We start from the raw sequence: 24799 nt of genomic DNA on the forward strand, positions 1-24799 counted from the left end.
AAATACGGAAAAATGAAAATAAATATTTGCAAAATTCTGCCCTGGATACTGTATTTTGGACAGAAAGAAGCTTCTGTCTCAATTTCCCAAAAAATTCTTTTAAATGTTTGACAACGATTTTGATGTAAAACAAAACCACAGACTGAACCTGCATGTATGCTGAAGTAGTCGGCGTGAATGCTGACGACGGAATCTATGATCGCTAAGTATATCGCTTTCGCGAAACTTGTCAAAAAGAAGGATGTATGTCAAAAGATCCAAGTAGGCAGCTATTTCACTTATGAATCTTAAAGACCTCCCGTTGCTTTCGACAAGACGACAATAATTGTTTTCTTTTTGTCTAGGGGGGGGGGGTCTTTTTTCTATAGTAATTGTAATATAACAACACTGTTCATTAAAAGTATGTAATCAAATGCCAAACTATATACAAGGGGTACAATCAAAATCACGTGATGGGTATACACACACCGGAACTTACAGTCGAACTCGCCGCTTGAAAGGTTAGTAGTTGCATTTTCTTGTTAATATCAATTAAATTTTGATTAATAAGTTGGCACACCGAATGTCTGATAGTATGTAGTTTTAAAATACACAATTGTTTTTGCTAGAAAGCGTGCAGTTATTGCAAACACTTCGACGGTGAAATTTTGGAACTGTGTCGAAGTGTTCGCATTAACTGCACGCTTTCCAGCAAGGATAATTGTGTATTTCAAAACTAGATAGTATCCTACATTCGGTGCACTACCTTATTTATTAAATTTTATTGATATAAACAAGTAAATACGACTACTTACCTTTCAAGCGGTCTGCTCGACTGTTACTTCCGGTGTGTGTATATCCATCACGTGATTTTGATTGTACCCCTTGTATATATATATATATATGCGAGAAAATTTACTTTCTGAAGTATCTTTTTTTCTGTTTTAGATCTTATTAAATCTCATTGAAACTAACTAGATATTCTGTATACAATATTAATATATATATCAATATTACATTGAATTAAGTAAAAAAAAATATGTTAATTCAATACACGCATGCAATCAGGGCTAGCATTTTCACGGTGGGTATGGTTGTCCTGCGAGAGAACGTACTGTGCTGGTGATTCGGTCCTGACGGGTGCTGGTGATCAATGAAAAAATGTAAACAAAGACGAAAATGATGATTTTTGACGTTTTCACTCATAAAAAATGGAAGAAAACAGTTGAGATTTTTCAATTTCGTTTCTTATGGGTTCATATATAAACCATTAAAAAAATGACCCTCTAAACTGTTTCAGTAAGCGTAACACAAAAATGCTCATTTTCAGAAAATCTCGAACTGAAAAAATAAAACAAAAATGCTCATAGAGTCCGCTTTCTATACCGCAATCCACACGACAAAACAATTTTGTGAAAAAACATTGCAATTTATTAAAATTTAGCATTTTCTCAATTTATTCATGTCCTGATACTGTGCTGGTGGGTCCTGTCATTGTGCTGGTGGGTCCTGATACGGTGCTGGTGATTTTGGATAAGAAGTTGGTCATATTTGAAACAAATGTTACAAAATCAATAAAATTAGCCAGATAATTGTTGCCAACAGGATCTATGACTCCTATTTTAGCTCTTGTGCATCCATTTGGCTGTTTAATATGTGTTTTCAAATGATCTGAACTTGTATTACATAATAACATAAAAGGGCAACATCTTTCGTCCAATATCAGATAACAATATATAGTATCTAAAATAAGTTAAAAATTCCACAATACTATATAATTCATCTTATGTGTCAATTTGTTCGAAAAAAGTCGAAAAGAAGAGACTTTTTTTAATGTCATGATTATATGTCGCTTTCTAGATCTATGCTTAGCATTTATTTCAGATGACATGGACTCCTCACCCTGATGACCCTGCTGCCTTTCATAACTTTATCCGTATACATATATTAATAGATAAACAAAAGGCTGCATGCAACACGTATTTTTGTATTTAAAATGATTCGTTGTAACGAGAATATTTGTGGTGAATGGAAACTGTGAGGGTCACAATCTTAAATTGCTTATAAATGTTGCTGGAACCAGTTTCGTTATCTGATCTGAATTTTCTGAAATGTGCAAGGTAGATAGACATTTTGATTTTTTTTACTCGGTAATGAACCATTGTGTTGATCCCATGCTAAACATAACAAAAATCTCTGTACAAAGGTCTGTGAATTTTCTACAAAAATAGTGATTTTATTTTCACTTTTTTCTGCTAAATACAATAATGAACTATAAATAATAATGCTTTGATATATGTACAAAATTATATCTCTATTATTCATTGCCTGTGCTGTTTTGATACTATTGCAGTTTGCACATTTCGGAATTGACAGGCCACAGGAGGGGTCATAAACCGTACACGAAAAGATAAAATATTGATATAAGTACTTAATTTGCATCTTTGAACCCCCACCCCGGCTTGTTTTTTTAGGAGCCTGGGGTGTCTAAAAATGGTCGATTACAGACAGCCGAGTACGCATTTTACTTTCCAGGCGTGTTATTGTTGATTGTTAAAGTCCTGAAAACGGATAGATGGAAACAAAAATGTTTGATATATCTGGCTTTAGATTCAGTTTTTTTTAAATATAAATTAAGGCTACATTTTAATATAATAATTCTATGAATTCACAATATAAAAAAATGCAGAAAAAAAAATGAATGAAGTGAAATATCTTAGTAAGGAGTCATTACTACAGAGATGGTGTGTTTGACACACAAAACTTAAAAGCTTAGTGATATTACCAATATTAAAATAAAAGAGTATTTTAGTTGGGTATTTTTTCCATTTACTCATTTTCAATTATAATCAAGGCACATTTTATTTTTATTCATGAAAAATATTTATATATAGAAAAGAAGGACACATTGTTCACTTCCTCCCCCGTAATTCTTTATCAAAAATATTTATTTTGAAATAAAAAAGCTAAGAAATCTATATTTTATTAGTATTCTCTAGGTTATCTCGTCTTAATTCTCTGACATATTCAGCCTGCCCTTTCATAAAATAGTGATTTTTTTTAGTGTTCTATCGAACTTTCGAAAAAAAAATACCTGATAACCGTTTAGACAAAAAAAAAATTGTTGGAAAAATCTTACAGCAAGTGATTCTTAATAGCTATAAGATACATTTTTCTTTTACAATTCAACTTTTAAATCTTACGGGAAACTATTCCAAGCTTTCACTGTAACCTCGCTCTAACTTATCCCCATCCCTCCCTCACCCCCCCCCCCCCCAAAAAAAACCACACCAAACAAACAAACCCGCAATACTATTGTCATTCTTATAGTCAGCACTCAATTGTTCACAAACAAATGTGTTTTAAGCTGCTAAAGACATGATTCAAACGCTCAGAAAGTCCTTTGTTCTATATTTTTGCTCTCCATTTTTATGCAAAACCTTTTACATTTTTATTTTATGGGTTATTGTTGAAGGTCGTACGGTGACGTATGGTTGTTAACACATACTGCCTTTGGTTTCTTATGGAAATTTGTCCATTGACAACAAACATACCACATCATCTACTTTATATAAGTATTGTATAAATCACAACGTATTTTGGTGATCTTGCAAAATGATCGTAATCCCGAAAATCGTAAACATATTTTCTTATCTTAAAAGGGGGCAAGAAGGGTTCCATTAACAGGCCAATAAATAAGATTACAGTTAGTTTAAAAAAAAATTTAAAAAATAAGGGTATTTTTTCTCTCATAATAACAGTAAACACATTCACAACAATGTCAATTTCAAGAAAGCAGACAACAGCTAATAAGTCAATAACAGTACAGCATCAATGATCTTGAATATATGCCACTTTTAACTAGAATATAAAAGCACAGAACCAGGACATAGGAGCACAGAACCAGGACCGTTTTTCTTATCACCAGCACAGCGTCAGGACAATTCCGTTTAACGAACTTGCACGACTTTTGCAATATAATATTGTTGTAATATACTTTGCATGGTACTTATGACACATCAGAGAAAAATTAAGCAACAAAACAGTCGTTTTATTGCCGTTCTGATACAATGTAAACAAACCCACCAGCACAGAATCAGGACCCACCAGCACCCGTCAGGACCAAATCACCAGCACAGTACGTTCTCTCGCAGGACAACCATACCCACCGTGATTTTGAACATATATTTTAATGGTACCTAACAGTCAGAACATGATTATGATTATTAAGGGTATATTAATTGTGTCTAACTGTCGCCTGGTGAGATTAATAGATTAAGGTAAAACTTTATGGTACCATATGGCCTAGGTGTTGATTGACTTTTATTTTTATGACCTAAGATCAGTGCCTCAGATATGGTAATGAAATAGCACCCGTACCTTCTTGAATATACAGACGATCTGCTAAGTGAACATCACAGCATGAATCTGTCCATTTTTATGTGAAGGTAACACTCAAAGTCAGGTGACATATATCAAACCGTTCCTTTTGTAATCAGTAAGATTAATTAACATAACGGTCAAAATAGTCTGTTTTAATATGTCAGTGGAATCTTCAGCTTTAGAAGAATGTAACAAACTTTGTATTTATAAAGGATATAAATTATTTGGTTTTGAAAGATACTTAGATTTTCATTGTACAGTAATGTATCTATATTAACAAAATTGCGTAGCGGCACACTTAGATTAAATGTTGAAGTTGGTCGTTATCTGAATACTCAAAGAGAAAATAGAATTTGTATATGTTGCAATATGAATGTTTTTGAGGACGAATATCATTTTGTTTTATCATGGCCAACGTATAGATCTGTGCGTATAGAATTTTATATTTATTCTACTGTTCTTGGCCAAATCGGCACAAGTTAGATAATTTATTCCAAATCTCTGACAGTAAAATTTTGCAATTATTAAATGCAGCTTGGAAAATTAGATCACATATGATTGTAATAATATTATTGTATACTCTGTAACTTCTGTTCTCTGCTGTCTTATGTTTGTCATATATTGTATATTTTCGTTTGCCATAGCATGTATATGCTTCTTGAAAATAAAGTGTTCATTAACCTGACTGCAGTAATTACGATGCCGATCTGATTAATCAATAAACTGATAATGCCCCCAGTTTATCAAATCTCGTATCTAATTAGTCGATAACACAAAATCACGATCGGTCTTGCACGTGCGCATTGTTTCCCTGAACTAGAGTATTTAAAAAAAATGCACTATTGACTTTTTCATGAAAATTGATACATTAATCTCCATACGTAATCAAACCACATGTCATTTTACCATGACCAGATACATATAATACGAATCTGGTTGCGGTTTCGATTGTGGGTACATGGTAATGTGTCAATTTTTAATTACCGATCGGTTATTAGTTTAACCTTATGTTATTATTACGTCCCTTAAATCATACTTCCGCTAAAAATAAAAACACGTGAAATTCTACCAAAATGAGTTTCAAGGAGTATAGAACAAACATTGAGGAAAATGACACTGCCATATTGTATCTTGGGTTTGACAACATGCATGCAATTAAAGTTGTTAAAGGACAGACGTTTCAAACGAAATTTGGAGCTTTAAGATTGTCAAACTTGATAGGGAAACCTTATGGAAGTAGAATACAATGTCCAAAAGGATATTTGTATGTTCTGTACCCTAACCCAGAATTGTGGACCCAGAATTTACCTCACAGAACGCAAATTTTATACTCTACTGATATCAGTTTAGTAACATTACAGTTAGATCTGAAACCAGGATCTGTGGTAGTAGAATCAGGTGATCATACATATACATGTAATTTGGATTTTTAAATGTTTGTCGATAAAAAACCGTACCTTAAATTGTAAAAAAAAAAATCATTAACACTGAAATACATTTAGAAAAAAAAACCAAATCTCCCTAGTTATGCAAACAAAACATCAGATAAAAATTTAAGGAAATGGTAACAAAGTTTTTAAGTGATGGTTTTCGTCTCTCTCTTGCAACATTTGAGACATACATTGTACCCCTTGTCGTTGATACTTTGATGACAACAGTACTAGCCTAGTGGTAACATTGTTGTTGAAGGCAGGGTATAATTTAAAGATATAAAGAAGTTGTAAAATCTAAAATATCCACGACTCATGAGTATTTGTTATATAAAATAAACATGATAAAAGGTGTGAAGTTTTAGATATATATCTATGTGACATGGTTTAAGCAATAGAGGTATATGCAAAATGTTATGCTGGTTCACCTCATATATCTTATTCAAAAGCTGTTAGTTTTTGGGATACGATTGCTTTCAAGCAATCTGTAGACTTATACCGGTGGCTCAGAGCAATGCCCTCACGTCAATCGTTTAATTCTAAACATTAAGGAAAATCTCACATTCTAATGATTGTCTTGCTTTAAAAGGTAAAAACACACAAAGGGATTGAACTTAAACAACTTTCCTATAATATTCTTTTCATAATCTTCATGTTTGATAATTCCCTTGACTTATATGCGTGTTTTTAACAACACAGAAAATCAGAATTAAGCAGTATTTATATTAAGTGTTTTTATAAATTTAGAAACACGTCAGAGGGAATTCCCAGTTTTGATAAAAAGAGAGTTCTCTGAATTCCGATAAATCTATTTCTGTCATATATAAACTGAAGTGGAGATTTTCTTATATGTTACCGTTATGAAAATGATATTTGAGATTATACTTCCATAAAGAAATAGAGAACCATCTAGGTCGTTTAATAACATTTAATATACGTTCTTGCTCCAGGGTTTGTTTTGGAAATTATGCACATGCGTATAGATTTCTTGCCTTCAAGGGGTTTTAGATTGAATGGTTGCTCTGGATTCCCACTCAATTAATTAATTTATAACTCATTGGATCTTTTCTATGTATGTCTGCTATTGAGGGTTATTGTTGTTGCATAATTTTAAATCGTTTGGATTATTTAAATTAAAATTAATTAGTCCACATTGTCAAGTTGTTACTAGAACATCCCTTCAGGCGAATGGAGTCTTCCATATTATCGTTTCGAGTTGTCTCCCTTCCGGAAGTAAATCCTGTGAGTTCTGAATGAAAAACAATGTTAGCTCATCGTTTAATGTTAAAAACGATCGCAATTTAAACCGTGGAATGTGTACGGAAAGGAGTCATGATCACTGACCCAAAGGAAATAAAAAAATTTAACAGTTAGGAATGGGGTTCCTCCTAGAATTAATGTAGGAAAATAAGTGATAAGATACGAAGTGAAAATACCTTCTCTCACTCTGACTGCTGTCAGTGTGGAAAGTAAACTTGGAATTGATAGTACAAAAATAAAACACAATAGGCCTAAGTATATTGTTCATACTCTTTTATCCGGGATTGGCTATTTTGTAACTATTCAGATTACGTAAATTACATTTTACATGTGCAGTTGAATTAGTTTTGAAAATAATTTTATCCAGCTACATGTATACATATGTCAATGAAACAATGGCAATCGTATCCCTCAGAGCAATCTGCTCTTTGATTTTCTTAACCTCTAAGGCTCTTATATATCATAATCAGCAAAAGGTAACAGGATAAGTCCTTACAAAAGTCAGAGATATACTAATGAACAGATATATTTTCTATATGGATGCAGGACGTGACGGCCATACTGCCATAGGATGTATCCGCCATACCCCTAAAAGATGAAACAGCCATATACACTGTAGGACAAAAACAGCCATACTTTGTAAAGACATACCATCCATTTTTAAATTTTTTTTTTTATAGATGTTATATATGAATTATTCTGATACTTATAGATGGTTATTATAACTTTTAAATAAACAATACTGTTTTTACATTATTTATCATGTTTAATTTTGTTATATCCTCCAAAAGAAGGTTGTTATTGTCCATTTGACTTCTATATATTTGCAGAAAAAAATTCTTAAACATTCCTTTTTATTAATTAACAATTTTTTCCTCGATGGATGTTAAATATATGATATATACGAACTCTGACTATTAATTTCATAATTTTTGGTCAATAATTAAAAAAGTTTCCCATTAGGTCTCTATGTTAATTTTATTTTTTGAAGTGTTGATTACCAGATGGAGTAAGTATAAGTAGTGTAACGGCCTTCCAACCAAAACAAAAACAACATACATGTGCTTTTAATGTTTGTTTATTATGCATATGTTATGTACCATGTGACTATACCTATTTGAATATTAAAGGACACCAATGAAAATGATCATCACTTTAGAGTTTTGATTATTGATTTTATATATTTATAAAAATTAACTTACTATACGCAAGCTTTTCATGCTTTTAGCATGGTGAGGCCAACCTTAAAAATATGTTTGTTTGCAGTTTTCCGACTGTACCTTCAGACTGAAGGGTCGGTAGGTAGGAAAAATATTTTATTTTATCAGCCAAAATACAGTTTAAACAAGCAGTTACACTTGTTTAGAATAATATATTTTTTACAGATATAATAAAAAGATCAGTAACATGTGCTTGTAATTTGTATTTATATATCGTCATCGACAGTCAGCATTCCTATAGTTTTAACTTCATATAAAATAAGATGCCTTTATATCACATTACGATAAAAAATAATTCTTCAGAAATTGGTTCTAACTGATAATGAAGAAATAATCAATATACTTACATAATATGGCACCAACAAGATACGAGTGATGATGATGATAAAGCAAACTTGAGATAACTCTTACAAGAATAAATTAAGGTGAGCAGTAGATCTCTTGTGCAGAAAAAAATACTACAAAATCAAATTCATGTTATTACTATGAATAAATACTTATTTTATTATTATATTATATGTTATAACCTCAATAAAAAAAAATTAAAGTGTGGACCATATGTCTCACAAGGTATGGCCGATACGTCCCATCGATGTGGCCGTCACGTCTTGAAAGCTTCCATATGTAGGGGGAAGCCGGAAGGGCATTTGCAACTCTTTGTTACTGCTCTATATGCCAATGGCGTACAAGGGCAGTAAGTAAGTAAGTAAAGTAGGCATTTTTCAAAATGTTCAGTCATGAAAAGGAACATGATATTATATAAAAATAAGCTGTTGAATGATTGCCAGTAAGACAACTATCCACCAGAGACCAAATGACATAGATGAATGCAATGATTGGTTATAATTACTGTACAGCTTATCATATACCTATTAAAGTACAAATAAAAATCTTTATTTTAGGAACTGGCAGTGGATCTTTGTCCCATGCCATCATTAGAACAGTGGCACCTGAAGGACATTTATATACATTTGAATTTCATGAACAGAGAGCACAGATAGCTAAAGAAGAGTTTGTGGAACATGGTGTTAGTGATTTTGTAACAGTTACTCATAAAGATGTATGTCAGGATGGATTTGGATTAAATGGTATAGCAGATGCTGTTTTCCTTGACTTACCAAGACCATGGGATGCAATAACTAGTGCTAAGCAAGCTCTCAAAAAAGAAGGTATTCTTTTCATGACAAAAGTCAATAAGTCAATTTAACACCTTACAAAAGTACTTAGAGGGTGTAATGGGTCGGGGTGGGGAGGGGTTAACTTCATGACAAATCATGGTAAAATTTTGCCAATGGTAATTTTTGGTGCATGACGATAAAATGTACCCTGAATTTTAGACTGTTCAACTGGTCAGAATTTTGAACAAATTGTTGAGTCAAAATGTAAAAGTGCAAGGTGATAAAATAAAACATACTTACAATCCTACATGATTTTTGTCCACTTTAATGTTGTGACAAAACCTGTCAAACAGTTTGAATAGATATATTATAATCATTACCATGCTAAAGGTGAATTGTTGGTAATTTGAATTGCTATAAAAATATCTAAACTAAGCTTTCATATATTGTCTTTCGAAAAGCCTTCTATATTCATAAGAATCAAACATTATGTGAATTAAATCATTTCATATTCAGTTAAATATATGTGAAATTAGAATCTGTTTGTAGGAAGTTTCCATGGGGAGATAATAAGTTTTTCTTTCAAAAAGTTTTTATTCTAAAGAATAATGTTTTAGGTAATCTCCCCATGGAAACTTATCAATAACTTATTGTTATTTCACACATATTTTACATTATGGGAGGTAATCCAAATCTATTTAAAAAACACTATTTGATTACCTCCCTTACACTGCTTGTAAATTATGTATTAAGAAATGACGATTGTCTTAAAGTGATTAAATTAATTTTTCTATTAATAAATATTAATTTTAGCCATGACTACAAATGTATGTATGTCAGTTTATATTTTAAAACTTTTATGATGTATTTAAATGGGTAATTATATTTGGAAACTCCATTAGAAGTTTGAAATGAGATACTGACCATATCTTGAGGGAAAGATTTTTTGGGGTAATAAGGGAAAGGGAGGAGATGAAAAAAAGTTGAGGGGGGGGACAATTTTTCTCATTTCTTGAAATATTTTTTTTTAGGGGGAGCATAGTATGTTGCACAAAAGGGAAAAAAACAGGGTAATTTGAGGAAAAGGGTCAATTTGCAACAGCATAGTGCATTGCACAATGCAAAAAATTCAAATCATATAACCAATTTGAAGTTCTTTGACTTCTGTGTCAGAAACCTATTATGTGTAAAAAATTTAGTTACAATCATAGTTCAGACCTGTACATGTATCAAGCGTGAATTTTGTGTCCATTTTGGCCCCAACTTTTCAGGGTTGGACATCTGTGGTCGTATCCAGCTGTGCTCAGCAAAGCAATTTGTTCAAACTTGTAAAGCAACTCGTTGAAAATCCTAAGGTTTACACAAATGGGGCGGAGTTTTATGGAATAACATGAAAATAAATATGTTGTACCATGGCTAAGCTCTGCCTGCTTTCCTTTAGATTCTAGTTGAGTTGCATAGTTAATTATCAAAGTATGGTACAACATCAAATTGAAGATAATATACCATGGTTTTCCCTCAACACGCTTTTTAAGCAAATTATTCATTAAAAGATCAAAAGAAAAAATACAATTTCTGTTACAGAGAATATTGATCAATCATTCTTTTTATTTTAGGTGGTAGACTATGTTCCTTTTCTCCATGTATTGAACAAGTACAGAAAACATGTGAATTACTACAGCAACTGGGGTTTGAAGATATAACATCTATGGAATGTTTAGTGAAAAATTATGATGTAAGAACTATTAATCTTCCTATTGCTGATTTAGGTAAAAATAATTCAGCTTTATCGAATACATGTACAGCATTAGATGAAAAGAAAGCATGCAAGGAGATTGAAGAAAAGGCAGATTCAGTGAAAATACAGACTGAAACAGAGGACTTAGAAACTAAAGAGAAATCAGAACCAATGGATACAGACTTGAAAGAAAAGTTAACATCAAAAGAAAAAGACAAGTCTAACAAAGCAGTTGATAAAAACAAACTAAGAACTGATTTTGATTTGATAGGAAAGAAAGAAGAATATAGCTTCTTTTTTAAGACTGGGGTATTTCCTCAGAATATGCCTGGACATACAGGATATTTGACTTTCTGTACATTATATCCATCATGATGGGGGAAAAAAAATTGTTCTACAACATTGTGAAATAGAATCTTTCTAATACATTGTACTTTAAATCATTGTTGATAGCATGTAATCATATTTGGTAAAGTGATTTTATAAAAGGTATTTTTTGTTAATTTGAGTAATGAGATATTCAAAAAGCACACATGCCCAGCAAACACAGACTATACCATCAAAAGAAAAAAAAAACGAGATGAAAAGTCAGATAGAGGTCCCCAAAATACTTCACATAAAGCTAAATAATTTAACTCTGGTGATTCAGATACTACAGATGGTCTTTTCTTTACATTTGTTAAACTTTGGTTGATACAGGTTACTTATAGGGTAATGTAGTGTCGATGCTCACCAAGTTCCTATGGGTATTTGATCTTAATAGAATAGTTTTCTCATTGGATATATGTATATTTAGGGTTTTGAGGGAGTGTTGATTATTGTGATCAGATGGATCTGTATTGTGGAAGATCATATGGTAATTTTTGAGTTGTTTATTTGCTATCTTACTGACATGTATCCCATGCCTTTATATATTTATCTACAAATGTTTCATGAATACTTCAGATATGAAGAACAAAGTCAGGCCAGGTAAATGTGAAAAATAAACAAACCTAATGTTTATTCCAATGTTACCAAGCAAAATGTGTTATACTTGTTTTTGATTCATTCCTACCTGTCTGTCTGTCTGTCTGTTAGAGAAAATTTGTCTCTAGAATCTAATTTTTGTTTGCAGGTCTTTTAATTTAAAAATGATTAGGTATGGTTGCCAATGAGACGCCTATCATTCACCAAAGTTCAAATGTAGTGGATGTCAGCAATTATAGGCAACTGTATGGCCTTCCACAATGAGTAAGAAACCATACTGTAGTGTATGTATTGCATTCTCAATGAGAGACAAAAACTCCATCAAAATCTAGGTGCACTTAGGTACTCAAGAAGGGTCAAACGTGAAACTGCAGGTTTAATCGGTTGATGAAACTTTAAAACTGAAAAGGCGTCACACAATATGGGGCTGGTTAATATCTTGTTTAACCCTATGACATGACCTAATCTTAAATCATTGAAACATTTTATTTCTCTAACCCTACACAGTTTTAAAAAAAAAAATACCTTAAATTTACATTCTTATTACCAATCAAAATACATCAATTCGTAAAATAAAAGTTTAAAAGAAAAAAATATAAACCTTACCAAGAAACAATAGAGACATTAAAAATAATATAGAACAAATGCAGCACAGAAAAGCAATATATATGTAGCATATTCAAGATTTCAAGGTCATCATAGAGTTTGTTTGTTATTGCTTTTAAGAATCCACATTAGATGCAAAGTTGATATTCAGCAAAATAATTCCAAATTATTGACAATATATTAAGATTGAAGTGGTCCTGAGACTTCTTACATAAGGTAACCCCTCCTTATTTCTAAACTCTTGCAATTATCAATGTTCTTGGAACTACTTTATAAAAACAGATTTAAGAAGATATATATTTATTCAGGTGAAAAACCATGCAAATACTTATATGCACAATCATTACACCTGTGGCAGAAGAGACAGACACAAAGAGGGTGACATTGTGAATACAACCATTGGATCATATACATGGTCATCTTTGACATAGATAAACTATAGTAGTCCATGAATCATGACTGTTTAAAATGGAGGACTTCAGCTTTACCGTTAGAAGTTTTGGTTCATTAGCTTCCATGTAAGCAGCAACATTTATTTGGGAAATCATAATAAGAAAAGCAAGTTCTGGAATATCTTATCAACTGGTAGATATATTTCATTTGTCAACCAGATGCTCCGCAGAGCACAGCTTTATACGACTGCAGAGGTCAAATCCTGAACGGTTGGGGCAAGTTTGGACAAAACATTCCAGCTGGATACAGCTCTGAATTTGGATTGTGATTAAACAGTTGACACAGTATAGGTTTCTGACACAGAATGAATGTGGTCTAATGAACTTAAACATTTTTTTTTTGCTTTTGAGCATTTCACTATGCTGTTGAATATTAATCCTCTCCAAAAAAAAATATTTAAAGAAATTTTCTTTTTAATTTCTGAAATCTGAAATGAGAAAAATTGACCCCCCCAAATTTTTTTTCACCTCCCCCTTTCCCTCATTCCAAAAATGATCTCAATTCAAATTTCTAATGGAGTTTGCAACAATAATTACTCATTTAAATACATCATAAAGTATTAAAATATATACAGTCATGGTTAAAATTAATATTAATTTATATTAACTTCTTAAAAAAAAAGGGGAATGTGTCCAAAGTGACAAAGATGATGCCCCCACTAGCATATAACGTTATAAAGGGACATAACTCAAGAACTGTAATAGTGAAGCTGCCAAAAATTGAACTTAAACTGAATTTAGAGGTATTTTATAAGCATTTTATACACATTTCATTAAATTTAGTTGAGACAAACTTAAGTTAAAAGAACAGAAACGAAAAATATTCTTCAATTTTTCCACTTGTAAAGAGGCAAAACCCTAGAATGGTAAACCAAAGTGCTTGTAATCACTGAATGGTAAAGATTGCTTTAATTTAAGTGAATATTGCATTGTATATTGTATATAGCATTGATTTACGTTGATTCAAATATTATTCTGGACAAAGAAAGATAACTCCAATTTTCAAAGAGGATTTCAGAAAGCATTTGTTTTAGGTGATTCAACAACCATTCTGAACAAAAAAAGATAACTCCAATTTCTTGTCTTGAAACTACAAAAATGCTTGTTTTTGGCCCCTTTTTGGCCCTTTATTCCTAAACTATTTGCCCCATAGCCTTTAAAATATATCCCAACCTTCTACTTATGGTATTAAACATTTTGGTACAATTTCAGAATATTTGAAATACTTTTACACAACTTATTGTTCTGACACTAGATAAATGCTTGTTTTGGGCCCCTTTGGGCCCCTAATTCCTAAACCTTAGGACCATAACCCCCAAAATCAATCCTAAACTTTCTTCTGTGGTTATAAACATTGTGTTGAAATTTTATTGATTTCTATTTACTTATTCTAAAGTTATTATCCGGAAACCATCCGGCGACGTGATACCAATATACGACCACAAAATGTTTGCGTTCGTATAAAAACTAATACAGAATTGTAACTTGTCTATAAAATTTCAACAACTTTTATCGACACAATGTTATGTAATGAAATATATATCTTTATAAAAATAGATTTTTATCTATTAAAGAATTCCACTACTTAAAAACAAATAATATATATATATAGCATTCAGAAAATTAGTTTATACAAAATAACAAACAAATCTGCCACAAAATTCTTCTTTAAAAAATTAGTTATCTCCCTGTGTACAGAAATATGTTTTAACATAATAATCTAACATTAGATATGGACCATTACTCTGGACTAAACCATCTGACCAGAACAAATTCCAACTTGTTTTATTACTTGGCATGATAAAACTAATCAAATCAATATCTTCAAGAACTAAGAAAAAAAGTGTGGACAACTGATTTGCCGGTTTGACAGATGGACTAACACAGACAGACGGAGTGGGAACCTAAAGTCCCCTTCCACTTCGTCAGTAGAGGACCAATAAGCTATACAAATTTAAAAGTGGAGATCTCGAGTCTTGTGATTTAAGACCCATAGCCTGATTTTTTCACTGAATTGATCCTCTACTGACAGATGGACTAACACAGACAGACGGAGTGGGAACCTAAAGTCCACTTCCACTTCGTCAGTAGAGGACCAATAAGCTATACAAATTTAAAAGTGGAGATCTCGAGTCTTGTGATTTAAGACCCATAGCCTCATTTTTCACTGAACTGGAACTGAACTCACAAAATTGTATACTCTCTTATCACTGGCTGTAGTACTTAGGAACTGTACATTTTTGGGAATGATTGATTTCTCATAAAACATCTCATGTCTAAAAAAAATTTGTAAGGGTCCCGCGGAACCCAGTGTCTCGCCTATTTTTGCTGTAAATCACAGGCTCAACAACAATGAGGAAAAAAATCAATAAAAATATTCCTCTTGTTACTATTTTATGATTGTAAGAAAATCTAAGTCCATTTGAAAGTAAATTACAGAAAAAAACAGAGTAATCTTTTTACAAACTTTACTTCTGGATACAATCTTATGATCATAAATAAGGTTATTTTCAAGTTTGGTACAAACCCAGGATAGTTTAAGAAAGTTATTTAAATTTTAAAAACTTTAACCACAGAGTGAATGTAATGGTTCCCTGCAGAAAAAACTAAGTCCATTTATAAGTAAAATACGGAAAAAATTGAATTTTATTTTTACAAAATTTTCTTCTGGATACTATCTTATGATCATAAACAAGCTTCTGTCCAAGTTTGGTACAAACCCAGGATAGTTAAAGAAAGTTTTTAAAATTCTAAAAACTTTAACCACAGAGTGAATGTAATGTTTCCCCGCAGAAAAAACTAAGTCCATTTATAAGTAAAATACGGAAAAAATGGAATTTTATTTTTACAAAATTTACTTCTGGATATTATCTTATGATCATAAACAAGCTTCTGTCCAAGTTTGGTACAAACCCAGGATAGTTTGAGAAAGTTATTAAAATTCTAAAAACTTTAACCACAGAGTGAATGTTTTGTTTCCCCGCAGAAAAAACTAAGTCCATTTATAGTAAAATACGGAAAAAATGGAATTTTATTTTTACAAAATTTACTTCTGGATACTATCTTATGATCATAAACAAGCTTCTGTCAAAGTTTGGTAGAAATCCAGTATAGTTTAAGAAAGTTATTAAAATTTCAAAAACTTTAACCACAGAGTGAATATTTGTTGACGCCGCCGACGACGCCGACGACGACGGAATGTAGGATCGCTTAGTCTCGCTTTTTCGACTAAAGTCGAAGGCTCGACAATGATCATAAGTTATAATGACATTTATGTGACTTACAAGATTTTTCTCTTGAAAGTTTTTTTGGAAAAGTGATACAGATCCAGATGCATATATTTAAGGAAGGGTAATATAAAGAAAGCTATCTTTTTGTTATTTGCAAATACGAAGGTGTTGATGTCCGACCTTTGATAGTGTGTGTTTTATTTGTTCACTTAAAAGCTAAAAAGACTATTTTGTAACCTCTAAATGTGTTTTGTTGTTTTTATTTGTATCTATTGGTTGCTAACTTGCTGCCTCATTGGTATATATCCTGCCAAGACCATAAACAAAAACAGCTCCATGTACAAATGATCACTCACAGTATGACACACACACAGTACATGTATAATAGTTTAGTAATGTGAGGCTACAATTCACAACTTGAATATATATATTCAGTAGACATTGCCTATAGCTAGTATCACCTTACATAGCCATCATAGGGGAGGGTGGTGATAAGGAGGGACAAATAAGACAAATAACAATGTGTTGATATTGCACCAGTTTATTTTGTGTCATGACAGGAATAAAATGTAAAAAGATACTATTTTAAAAATGTTCTGTAATTTTGAAAGTAAAACTTCTTCAGTTAAAGTTTTTTGTTTTAAATAACTTATAAAAAGACACATTCTAAGAATTTTGCATACAACCTAAGGTAAAGTGATACAAGACCACCTAACATAGCACATAAGATCAACATAGTTGGGCAGTGATTATAATTTTTACTGCATATGAATATCAAGAAATGATATATGTAGCATGTATTCTTCCAGTGAAATAACCAATTAACAGATTCAGCAGATTCATTTTTTAGTAAGATATGTTTATATACCAGTAGATAAATTTATCTTTGTTTCACATAAAGAAAAACTTGGCATGAGAACAGTTTCATCCTGTCCAGAACTATAGAAAAAATCTCGCATAACCTTTCATTGCATATAGGAAAATAACCATTCCTGGAATTTTACCAATCGAATTTTCCCCCTTATTTAACCTGTGTACCAGCTTTAGTAACCATGTTACCTCAAGTTTCAAATATATTCTAAAGAAATCCCAAATAAAAAAAATAACGGTACTTTGATATACCAAAGTTAAATGTTAATGAAAAAGAAATGTTTTACTGCAATAAAATGTAGATTTATTACCTACATCTGTCAAATTCAAGGGAATATTTTTTCTACCTATTTTCGTATGCAACTGAATGTGAAGTACTATGATTAGTGGTATTACAGCATATAGGCAGCACTTCAAACTTTATTTATGAAGACGGCAAAAAGGATGTTGAAGACCCCCCAACATTATTTTTAAATCATTCTTGTTCACAGCAATAGCATCAATTCTTTACAAATATTCTGAGAAACCTAATTTCTTGAAATCACAACTAAAAGTGACTAAAATAACTAAAATGCATTTTACAGAATTTTGTTCATGTGTTCTATACAAGTATACATCTATCTAAAGTAGTTAATTGAGTGTAACTCTGGATGATAAAATGCTACATGTATCCATTTTTATCATTTTGATGCAATTCAACAAGTTCTAAATGCATAGAAAAATACCATGAAAAACTATAATATAATTCCTCAATTTGGTAAAATTAACATAAATCCATTACCACAACGTTAAATAGAGCATTTTCATTTATATTGTGACAAACATTTTTCATACATCTGGTTCAAGATTACATATTTAGGCTCTTTGAGTTCAAAACTTTCCAATATCTAATGTTTGCCTCCTTAAATATTGTTTTGTTTGAAGGTTAATTAAAACCCCATTAGGCCAGGATTTTTTAATTTGTTGGTTTACGGATCCGCCGACCCGATTTTGCCGACTTCCAGAATAAAAATAAAATTTACTTTTCATGCTTTTTTATTCCCGCCGACCCTAACAAATAAATGCATTATCCCTGAAAAATAATTAAAATAATTTTTTTTATGAAATGAAATGCTTTAATCACTAACAAAATTGATAACACGTACTTTCTGTTGTGAAAAAATAAAACTTCCAGTTAACAATTCTAAAAATAGACAAATTAATCATAAGGCAGCAACCATTTGATTTTCTGGGGGGGGGGGGGGCTATGGTTTTTTTTGGAAAAAAAAGTTTGTTTCCAGGTTTTGGTGAAAAAAATAATTTGTTTTGGACCCTGAGTAAAAAAAATTGTTTGTTTCACCCTCAGCTGCCACTATATGTAATGCTAAAATTGAAAGAAAAAAATTGTCTTCGGTTTGTCGCTAAAAAAATAGATTGTTCTTTGCCAAAGGCGAAAAAAAAAGTTTGCACAGAAAAAAAAACCATAGCCCCCCCCAGAAAATCAAATGGTTGCTGCCTAACTGACCTTGAAATGTCGTTTGCGCAAATAATTTTGCGGAACGAAACTTGTGTTTAAAACCAATTACACAATAAGTTTGTTTCCTTTATTTGTCATCAGTCCGCCAGATGCATCATCTCATAGAAATAGACTTGTCCAAATGTGGACAGGGTGAAGGCATCAAGTTGAAGTACTGATATTAACAAATCATTTGGAATTTTCTTGTTTCATAGATAATAAAAAAAATTATATCGTCCATTTGGATAAAAAACGGGAATGCGAGACAACAGATTAACCCAATAATCTCGTTTTTCCAGTGGACGAGTCTATTAGTTTTTGACACGTGTGTTGAAACTTATTTTCGTACGACGTTTTTACATTTTTTTCTTTATCAGTTTTCGTGCTTGAAGATCATTATTCACCAAGTTTTCTGGAATTAAGAGCTTAGTAACGCGAATCTATTTTTCTTGTTTCTGAAATGACAATTTAATTTCGTCTTTGTCCGTGCACCCCCCTTTTTTTTTACTGTAAATGATTAGACAATGTCATGCGATGTTTATAACAGCTGAGCAATAATATTTCATCGAACTAAAATTTAAGAAATGATGATAAAATAGCCTAACAAACATATTGTTAGAAAGGTGAAATATATATTGATTTCAAGATAATAGACATTGTAACTTAAAAAAACAAACTTATCCTCTGAATATGTTAGACCAATTCTAACCTAACTTAGCCAAAATCAGTAATGGAAAATCTAGTTTGAAAAATGTATCTGACCAACATGGCTGTCATGGTAAAAAAATTAACATATGGGTTAATGAAAGTTTCGTCTGGGTCATCAGATACATTTTTCAAACTAGATTCCCCATCACTGATTTTGGCTAAGTTAGGTTAAAATTTGCCTAATATATTTAGAGGATAAGGTTTTTTTTTAAAGCTACAACAACAGTCCCCACATGCCAAGTCATAAGAAAGCTAGGTGATATTGAAAATTGTTGGAATTTTCCATCAATAGTTAGAATTTAATTAAAGTACACAATGCTAATAATCTTGTTTAATTACCAAATAAAAACTGCTAAAATTTTGATATAAAAAGTGAAATGTTTCAAATGAAACTTACATAAATGACATAAATACGTATTGTATAATAAATAAAATGCCCAAATACATTAAGATATAGAAATTCAAAACCAAGAACATAAAATAAACACTTAATAACTTGCCAATAGGCATATGTAGTGTTTTTCTTGTATAAATAAAAGCAATACACAATATATCACAGATAATTGAAAATACATTAAATTAACAAATCAAACAAATTTAAACAACATTCAGGCCCGTAGCCAGGAATTTCCAAGGGGGGGTTCGTTGGACTCATGAACTCGACTTTAACAGTCACAATTTGAACAAAACGTTGACTTTAACAGTGCTTACTTGATTTCAAGGGGGGGTTCGTCCGAACCCCCCGACCCCCCCCTGGCTACGGGTATGACATTCATATTATTAATCCTGTTTACATGTATATCTTAATAAATACCATATACATTTATGATGTACCCTAAAACAAAATATTGTAAATAACAACTAGAGGCTCTAAAGAGCCTGTGTCGCTCACCTTGGTATATGTGAATATTAAACAAAGGAAGCAGATGGATTCATGACAAAATTGTGTTTTGGTGATGGTGATGTGTTTGTACATCTTACTTTACTGAACATTCTTGCTGCTTACAATTATCTCTATCTATAATGATCTTGGCCCAGTAGTTTCAGTGGAAAATGTTAGTAAAATTTACAAATTTTATGAAAATTGTTAAAAATTGACTATAAAGAACAATAACTCCTTAGGGGGTCAATTGACCATTTTGGTTATGTTGACTTATTTTTAGGTCTTACTTTGCTGTACATTATAGCTGTTTACAGTTTATCTCTATCTATAATAATATTCAAGATAATAACAAAAAACTGCAAAATTTCCTTAAAATTACCAATTTAGGGGCAGCAACCCAACAACCGGTTGTCGGATCCATCTGAAAATTTCAGGGCAGATAGATCTTGATATGATAAACAATTTAACTACCAGATTTGCTCTAAATGCTTTGATTTTTGAGTTGTAAGCCAAAAACTGCATTTTCCCCCTATGTTCTATATTTAGCCGTGGCGGCCATCTTAGTTGGATGGCCGGGTCACCGGACACATTTTTTAAACTACATAACCCAAAGATGATTGTGGCCAAGTTTGTATTAATTTGGCCCAGTAGTTTCAGAGGAGAAGATTTTTGTAAAAGATTACTAAGATTTACGAAAAATGGTTAAAAATTGACTATAAAGGGTAATAACTCCTAAAGGGGTCAACTGACCATTTCGGCCATGTTGACTTATTTGTAAATCTTACTTTGCTGAACATTATTGCTGTTTACAGTTTATCTCTATCTATAATAATATTCAAGATAATAACCAAAAACAGCAAAAATTTCCATAAAATTACCAATTCAGGGGCAGCAAGCAACAACAGGTTGTCCGATTCATCTGAAAATTTCAGGGCAGATAGATGTTGACCTGATAAACAATTTTACCCCCATGTCAGATTTGCTCTAAATGCTTTGGTTTTTGAGTTATAAGCCAAAGACTGCATTTTACCCCTATGTTCTATTTTTAGCCATGGCGGCCATCTTGGTTGGTTGGCCGGGTCACGCCACACATTTTTTAAACTAGATACCCCAATGATGATTGTGGCCAAGTTTGGTAAAATTTGGCCCAGTAGTTTCAGAGGAGAAGATTTTTGTAAAAGTTAACGACGACGACGGACGCCAAGTGATGGGAAAAGCTAACTTGGCCCTTCGGGCCAGGTGAGCTAAAAATAAAGAATTGTTCCACCTCTTGGTTTTTCAAACCTACATTATAAGTTAAAATGTTAATTGAACTTTCTTGTTTCAGTTTTATCACTTACAAAATTTTTGAAGATATGCATACCTCCTTGGATTTAAATAATATCACAACCAGACATAGGTATTGGCCTTGTCAATTTCTATAAACCTATAGATTATATGTAGTCTTATTTCAAGTCTTATCTGTTTTATAGTTTTCAACAATTTTCCCTTTCAAGACTATATTAATAGCAACCTCTAATCTAAACTGTGTAAATGGATGTGGACCCTAAAGTTCCTTTGGTAAAAATTGAAAAACCACAATGAAACCATTCGAACATTATAGTAACAAAATACTACATACAAGATAACTAAAATTTTGAATTTTGTTGAAAATTAAATTCGACACTGACCCTTCCTCACCAAAAAAGGTATACAATGTATAATATTGAATCCAAATACATGTAAATTAATTCATATAGTTGAACATGGCGAACTTGTAAGGGACAAATTATACACATTCAACCTGTTAAAAGCTAAATAATACATTTTGGTAATTTGTAATAGATTTACATTGGAATGTTATGTTTGATTACACATTTGTGTATTATGTGGTGAGCATATCTGTGAGTAAAATGGAATGGTTCCTTGTGTTGTTTGTTGTAATTCTATTGTAGACTTATAATATGTAAAAAATATCTGACCACATCCTGTACATGTCTTTATTTCTGTCAAAATATCTGAAATGAAAATGAACAAGTAAATCAGAAAAACTAAGCAAGTAAATTTTACAAGTTTTAAACCCCCATATCCCTAATTTGAATAAATATTGAAAAGTCCATATTTTGATATGATAATTTCCAAGAAAGCCAGTCAGTACTTTAGAATTATACAGAAAATCAAAGAGCTGATAGCTCTGAGGTGGAAGAAGGTGAATAAAAGGTAATTTGAATTACCATAAAAGCAGCCCCATTAACCCAGGCTGCTTTGTTCCATTTATTGTTTTTGAGATACGGAGGGACATATGAACCCCCTCCCCTCTTTTTTTCTTAAAAAAAAACTAAATATCACTAAAATAAAATTTTGAATCAAAACCAAAAAGTATACAGATCTTTAAATTAATATAAGAAAGAAGTGTGTAAAGTTTTAAGCAATAATCATAAATTTTTTTTGAGATATGGCGCGACATGTAAAAAAAACCCTCCCCCTTTTTTTACAAAATACTAAATAACTGAAATTTTTTTTTTTGAATCATCACCAAAAAGTATACAGATGTTTAGATTAATATAACAAAGAAGTGTGTAAGGTTTTAAGCAAAAAAAAAGAAGAAGAAGAAGAAGAAGAAGAAGAAGAAGAGTTTGTTTGCACTTGCAGTTTTTAAATCCTATATTTATTAAAATAAATCAAAATCCTGAAATATTTATCCATAGTTTGTCTTTACTTGTTTAGTAAACAATTTAATATCCATTTAGACCATTATTTACATTTTCACACAGGTAAACTAATTTGGCTATAAATAGATCAAAGCATGTCTGTGTAGAATCTCTAATCTAAAATCGTAATTGTTATAATTTTATTTCTTTAAATAATCAAATTTAAATTTATGAAAATAATCATGATTGATAAAATAGTATTGCATTAAGTTTACGTTTTCGGAAGACTACTTATGTTTAGGTCATGGTTCTAAAGGCTTCTTCACATATTTTTAAACAAACCAATATGGCCGTCACACGTGATTACCTTGCACATGTGAAACAAATATTTCTGCCGCATACGGAGAATTCAAAGATTTTGAAGTCGGCACCATTGGCCTTCAGAAGACTTGAAGTCTTCTTCCACCAAAAATATGCCTATCCCCTATTGCAAATATGACAAGATCCATGTTTTACTCATGCATATAAAATTGGAAGGCAAGTAAAATTTTTGTATTTTACTTGTGTTTCTTCATTAGTTAGAAATATGATAAATTTAACTAGTCATGAATTCTAGTACTGGTCTGTCATAATTAATATTATTTACTTACCTTGTAATGTTTGTGGGAGAATATCAATTTTGTAGTTCCCATGGTTACATACGAATCTTAAAGCCTTCTCCAGTAATGATGGGAATAGATTATTTGGAGTATATACTTCAATCAAACTGTCTTCTAACAGGAATGGATTTCCTGAAACTGGAAAATAAGACCTGTCTTGAAAAAAGATCCATTTAAAAGATCTTTAAATTTAACCATAGGAAATAAAGTTTTTCCCTGGTTATTTTCAATGTTGTAGTTACACTAAATCTAAAGGAATAATGAAAAGTTGTTTTATTTAGCAATAACACAACATAATAAATAGCAAACCCAATAAATTTCACATTCAGAATTTACTGGTTGTTTACTTTAATATACCTGAAAAGACATTAACATCAGTTGTTGATGATAGCACTTATAAATATAATTATCGCTATTTTACAAAATTTACCTTTGATCTTACTGTCTGATAATTTTCTTTCTCAGCGGAGTCAAGTGATGTGAAAATTATCACTAAAAACTAAGGGAGCATGTACCGTTGTTAATGAAATGAACATGAAATTAAAAACGTCCTCATAGGTAAAATAGCGATAAACATATTATCATTGGTCATCTCAACTCGATTGCTTTTCTCACTTTCCCCATATCGGCTCAAGCGAGAAAATCAATCTCGTTAAGATGATCAACGATAATCTATAAATATATCACATTCTGAATTAACAGTCTGAGATTTGTTGAGTTACTTCTTATTGAAAAGTTGACTTCCATCAGGCTTTAAGAGATCTTAGCTGGGTTTGGCTGTCAAATGTTTGCTCCTTTTGCCTTTTGCATTAATAATATTTTATACATTCATTTAGTTTTCCTAATTACTAGCTGAAGTGTAACTAATGAAGGCTAATTTATAGCAATGCTTTGCAGAAACAAAAATCCTCATCTATTACCTGAGATACTGTTATATTTATCCACTTTTAATGTAGATGGTATGTACTGTAGTTTGTTATTATTGAGTTGTAGGTTCTTTAGACTGGGAAGCCGTCCTATTTCAACAGGTATCACAGACAATCTAAAACATCAATTTTAAAGAAAATACTAATAGGACGTTAAAATACTGCCATATTTATTTCAACATTTGCATAATACTATCAAAATTGATACTTATTTGAAATATCTTGATATTTAGTATCGTGACAGAT

General features: G+C 31.5%; 2 protein-coding genes across 4 annotated transcripts in view; one reads left to right on the forward strand and one right to left on the reverse strand.

Annotated features, from left to right (window-relative positions):
* Positions 1-5390: 5390 nt before the first annotated feature.
* Positions 5391-11620, forward strand: LOC143069290 (tRNA (adenine(58)-N(1))-methyltransferase catalytic subunit TRMT61A-like). The gene is made up of 3 exons (XM_076243847.1): positions 5391-5760; positions 9175-9441; positions 11007-11620. Exons 1-3 carry the CDS (start codon positions 5436-5438, stop codon positions 11501-11503), a joined length of 1089 nt encoding a protein of 362 aa, XP_076099962.1. The 5' UTR covers positions 5391-5435; the 3' UTR covers positions 11504-11620.
* Positions 11621-16907: 5287 nt separating this feature from the next.
* The window catches only part of LOC143069295 (uncharacterized), a 55853-nt gene continuing 47961 nt past the window's right edge, over positions 16908-24799 (reverse strand). For all 3 annotated transcript variants that reach the window (XM_076243855.1, XM_076243854.1, XM_076243857.1), the window contains 3 exons: positions 24548-24669; positions 23619-23765; positions 16908-22335 (listed from right to left, as the gene is read on the reverse strand). In XM_076243855.1, the coding sequence (XP_076099970.1) occupies positions 22178-22335; positions 23619-23765; positions 24548-24669 (427 nt within the window). In that variant the 3' untranslated portion in view covers positions 16908-22177. The remainder of the gene's footprint in view (positions 22336-23618; positions 23766-24547; positions 24670-24799) is intronic.

This window comes from Mytilus galloprovincialis, chromosome 3 (genome assembly GCF_965363235.1).
Source record: "Mytilus galloprovincialis chromosome 3, xbMytGall1.hap1.1, whole genome shotgun sequence".
In the NCBI taxonomy this organism is placed as follows: Eukaryota; Metazoa; Mollusca; class Bivalvia; order Mytilida; family Mytilidae; genus Mytilus; species Mytilus galloprovincialis.

Bases quoted from the DNA above. Each gene is read 5' to 3' on its own strand.
- LOC143069290 (XM_076243847.1), top strand. From the start codon at position 5,436: ATGAGTTTCAAGGAGTATAGAACAAACATTGAGGAAAATGACACTGCC. The intron at 5,761-9,174 runs GTGATCATACAT...TCTTTATTTTAG, and splicing joins ATCTGTGGTAGTAGAATCAG to GAACTGGCAGTGGATCTTTG. The intron at 9,442-11,006 runs GTATTCTTTTCA...TTTTTATTTTAG, and splicing joins GCAAGCTCTCAAAAAAGAAG to GTGGTAGACTATGTTCCTTT.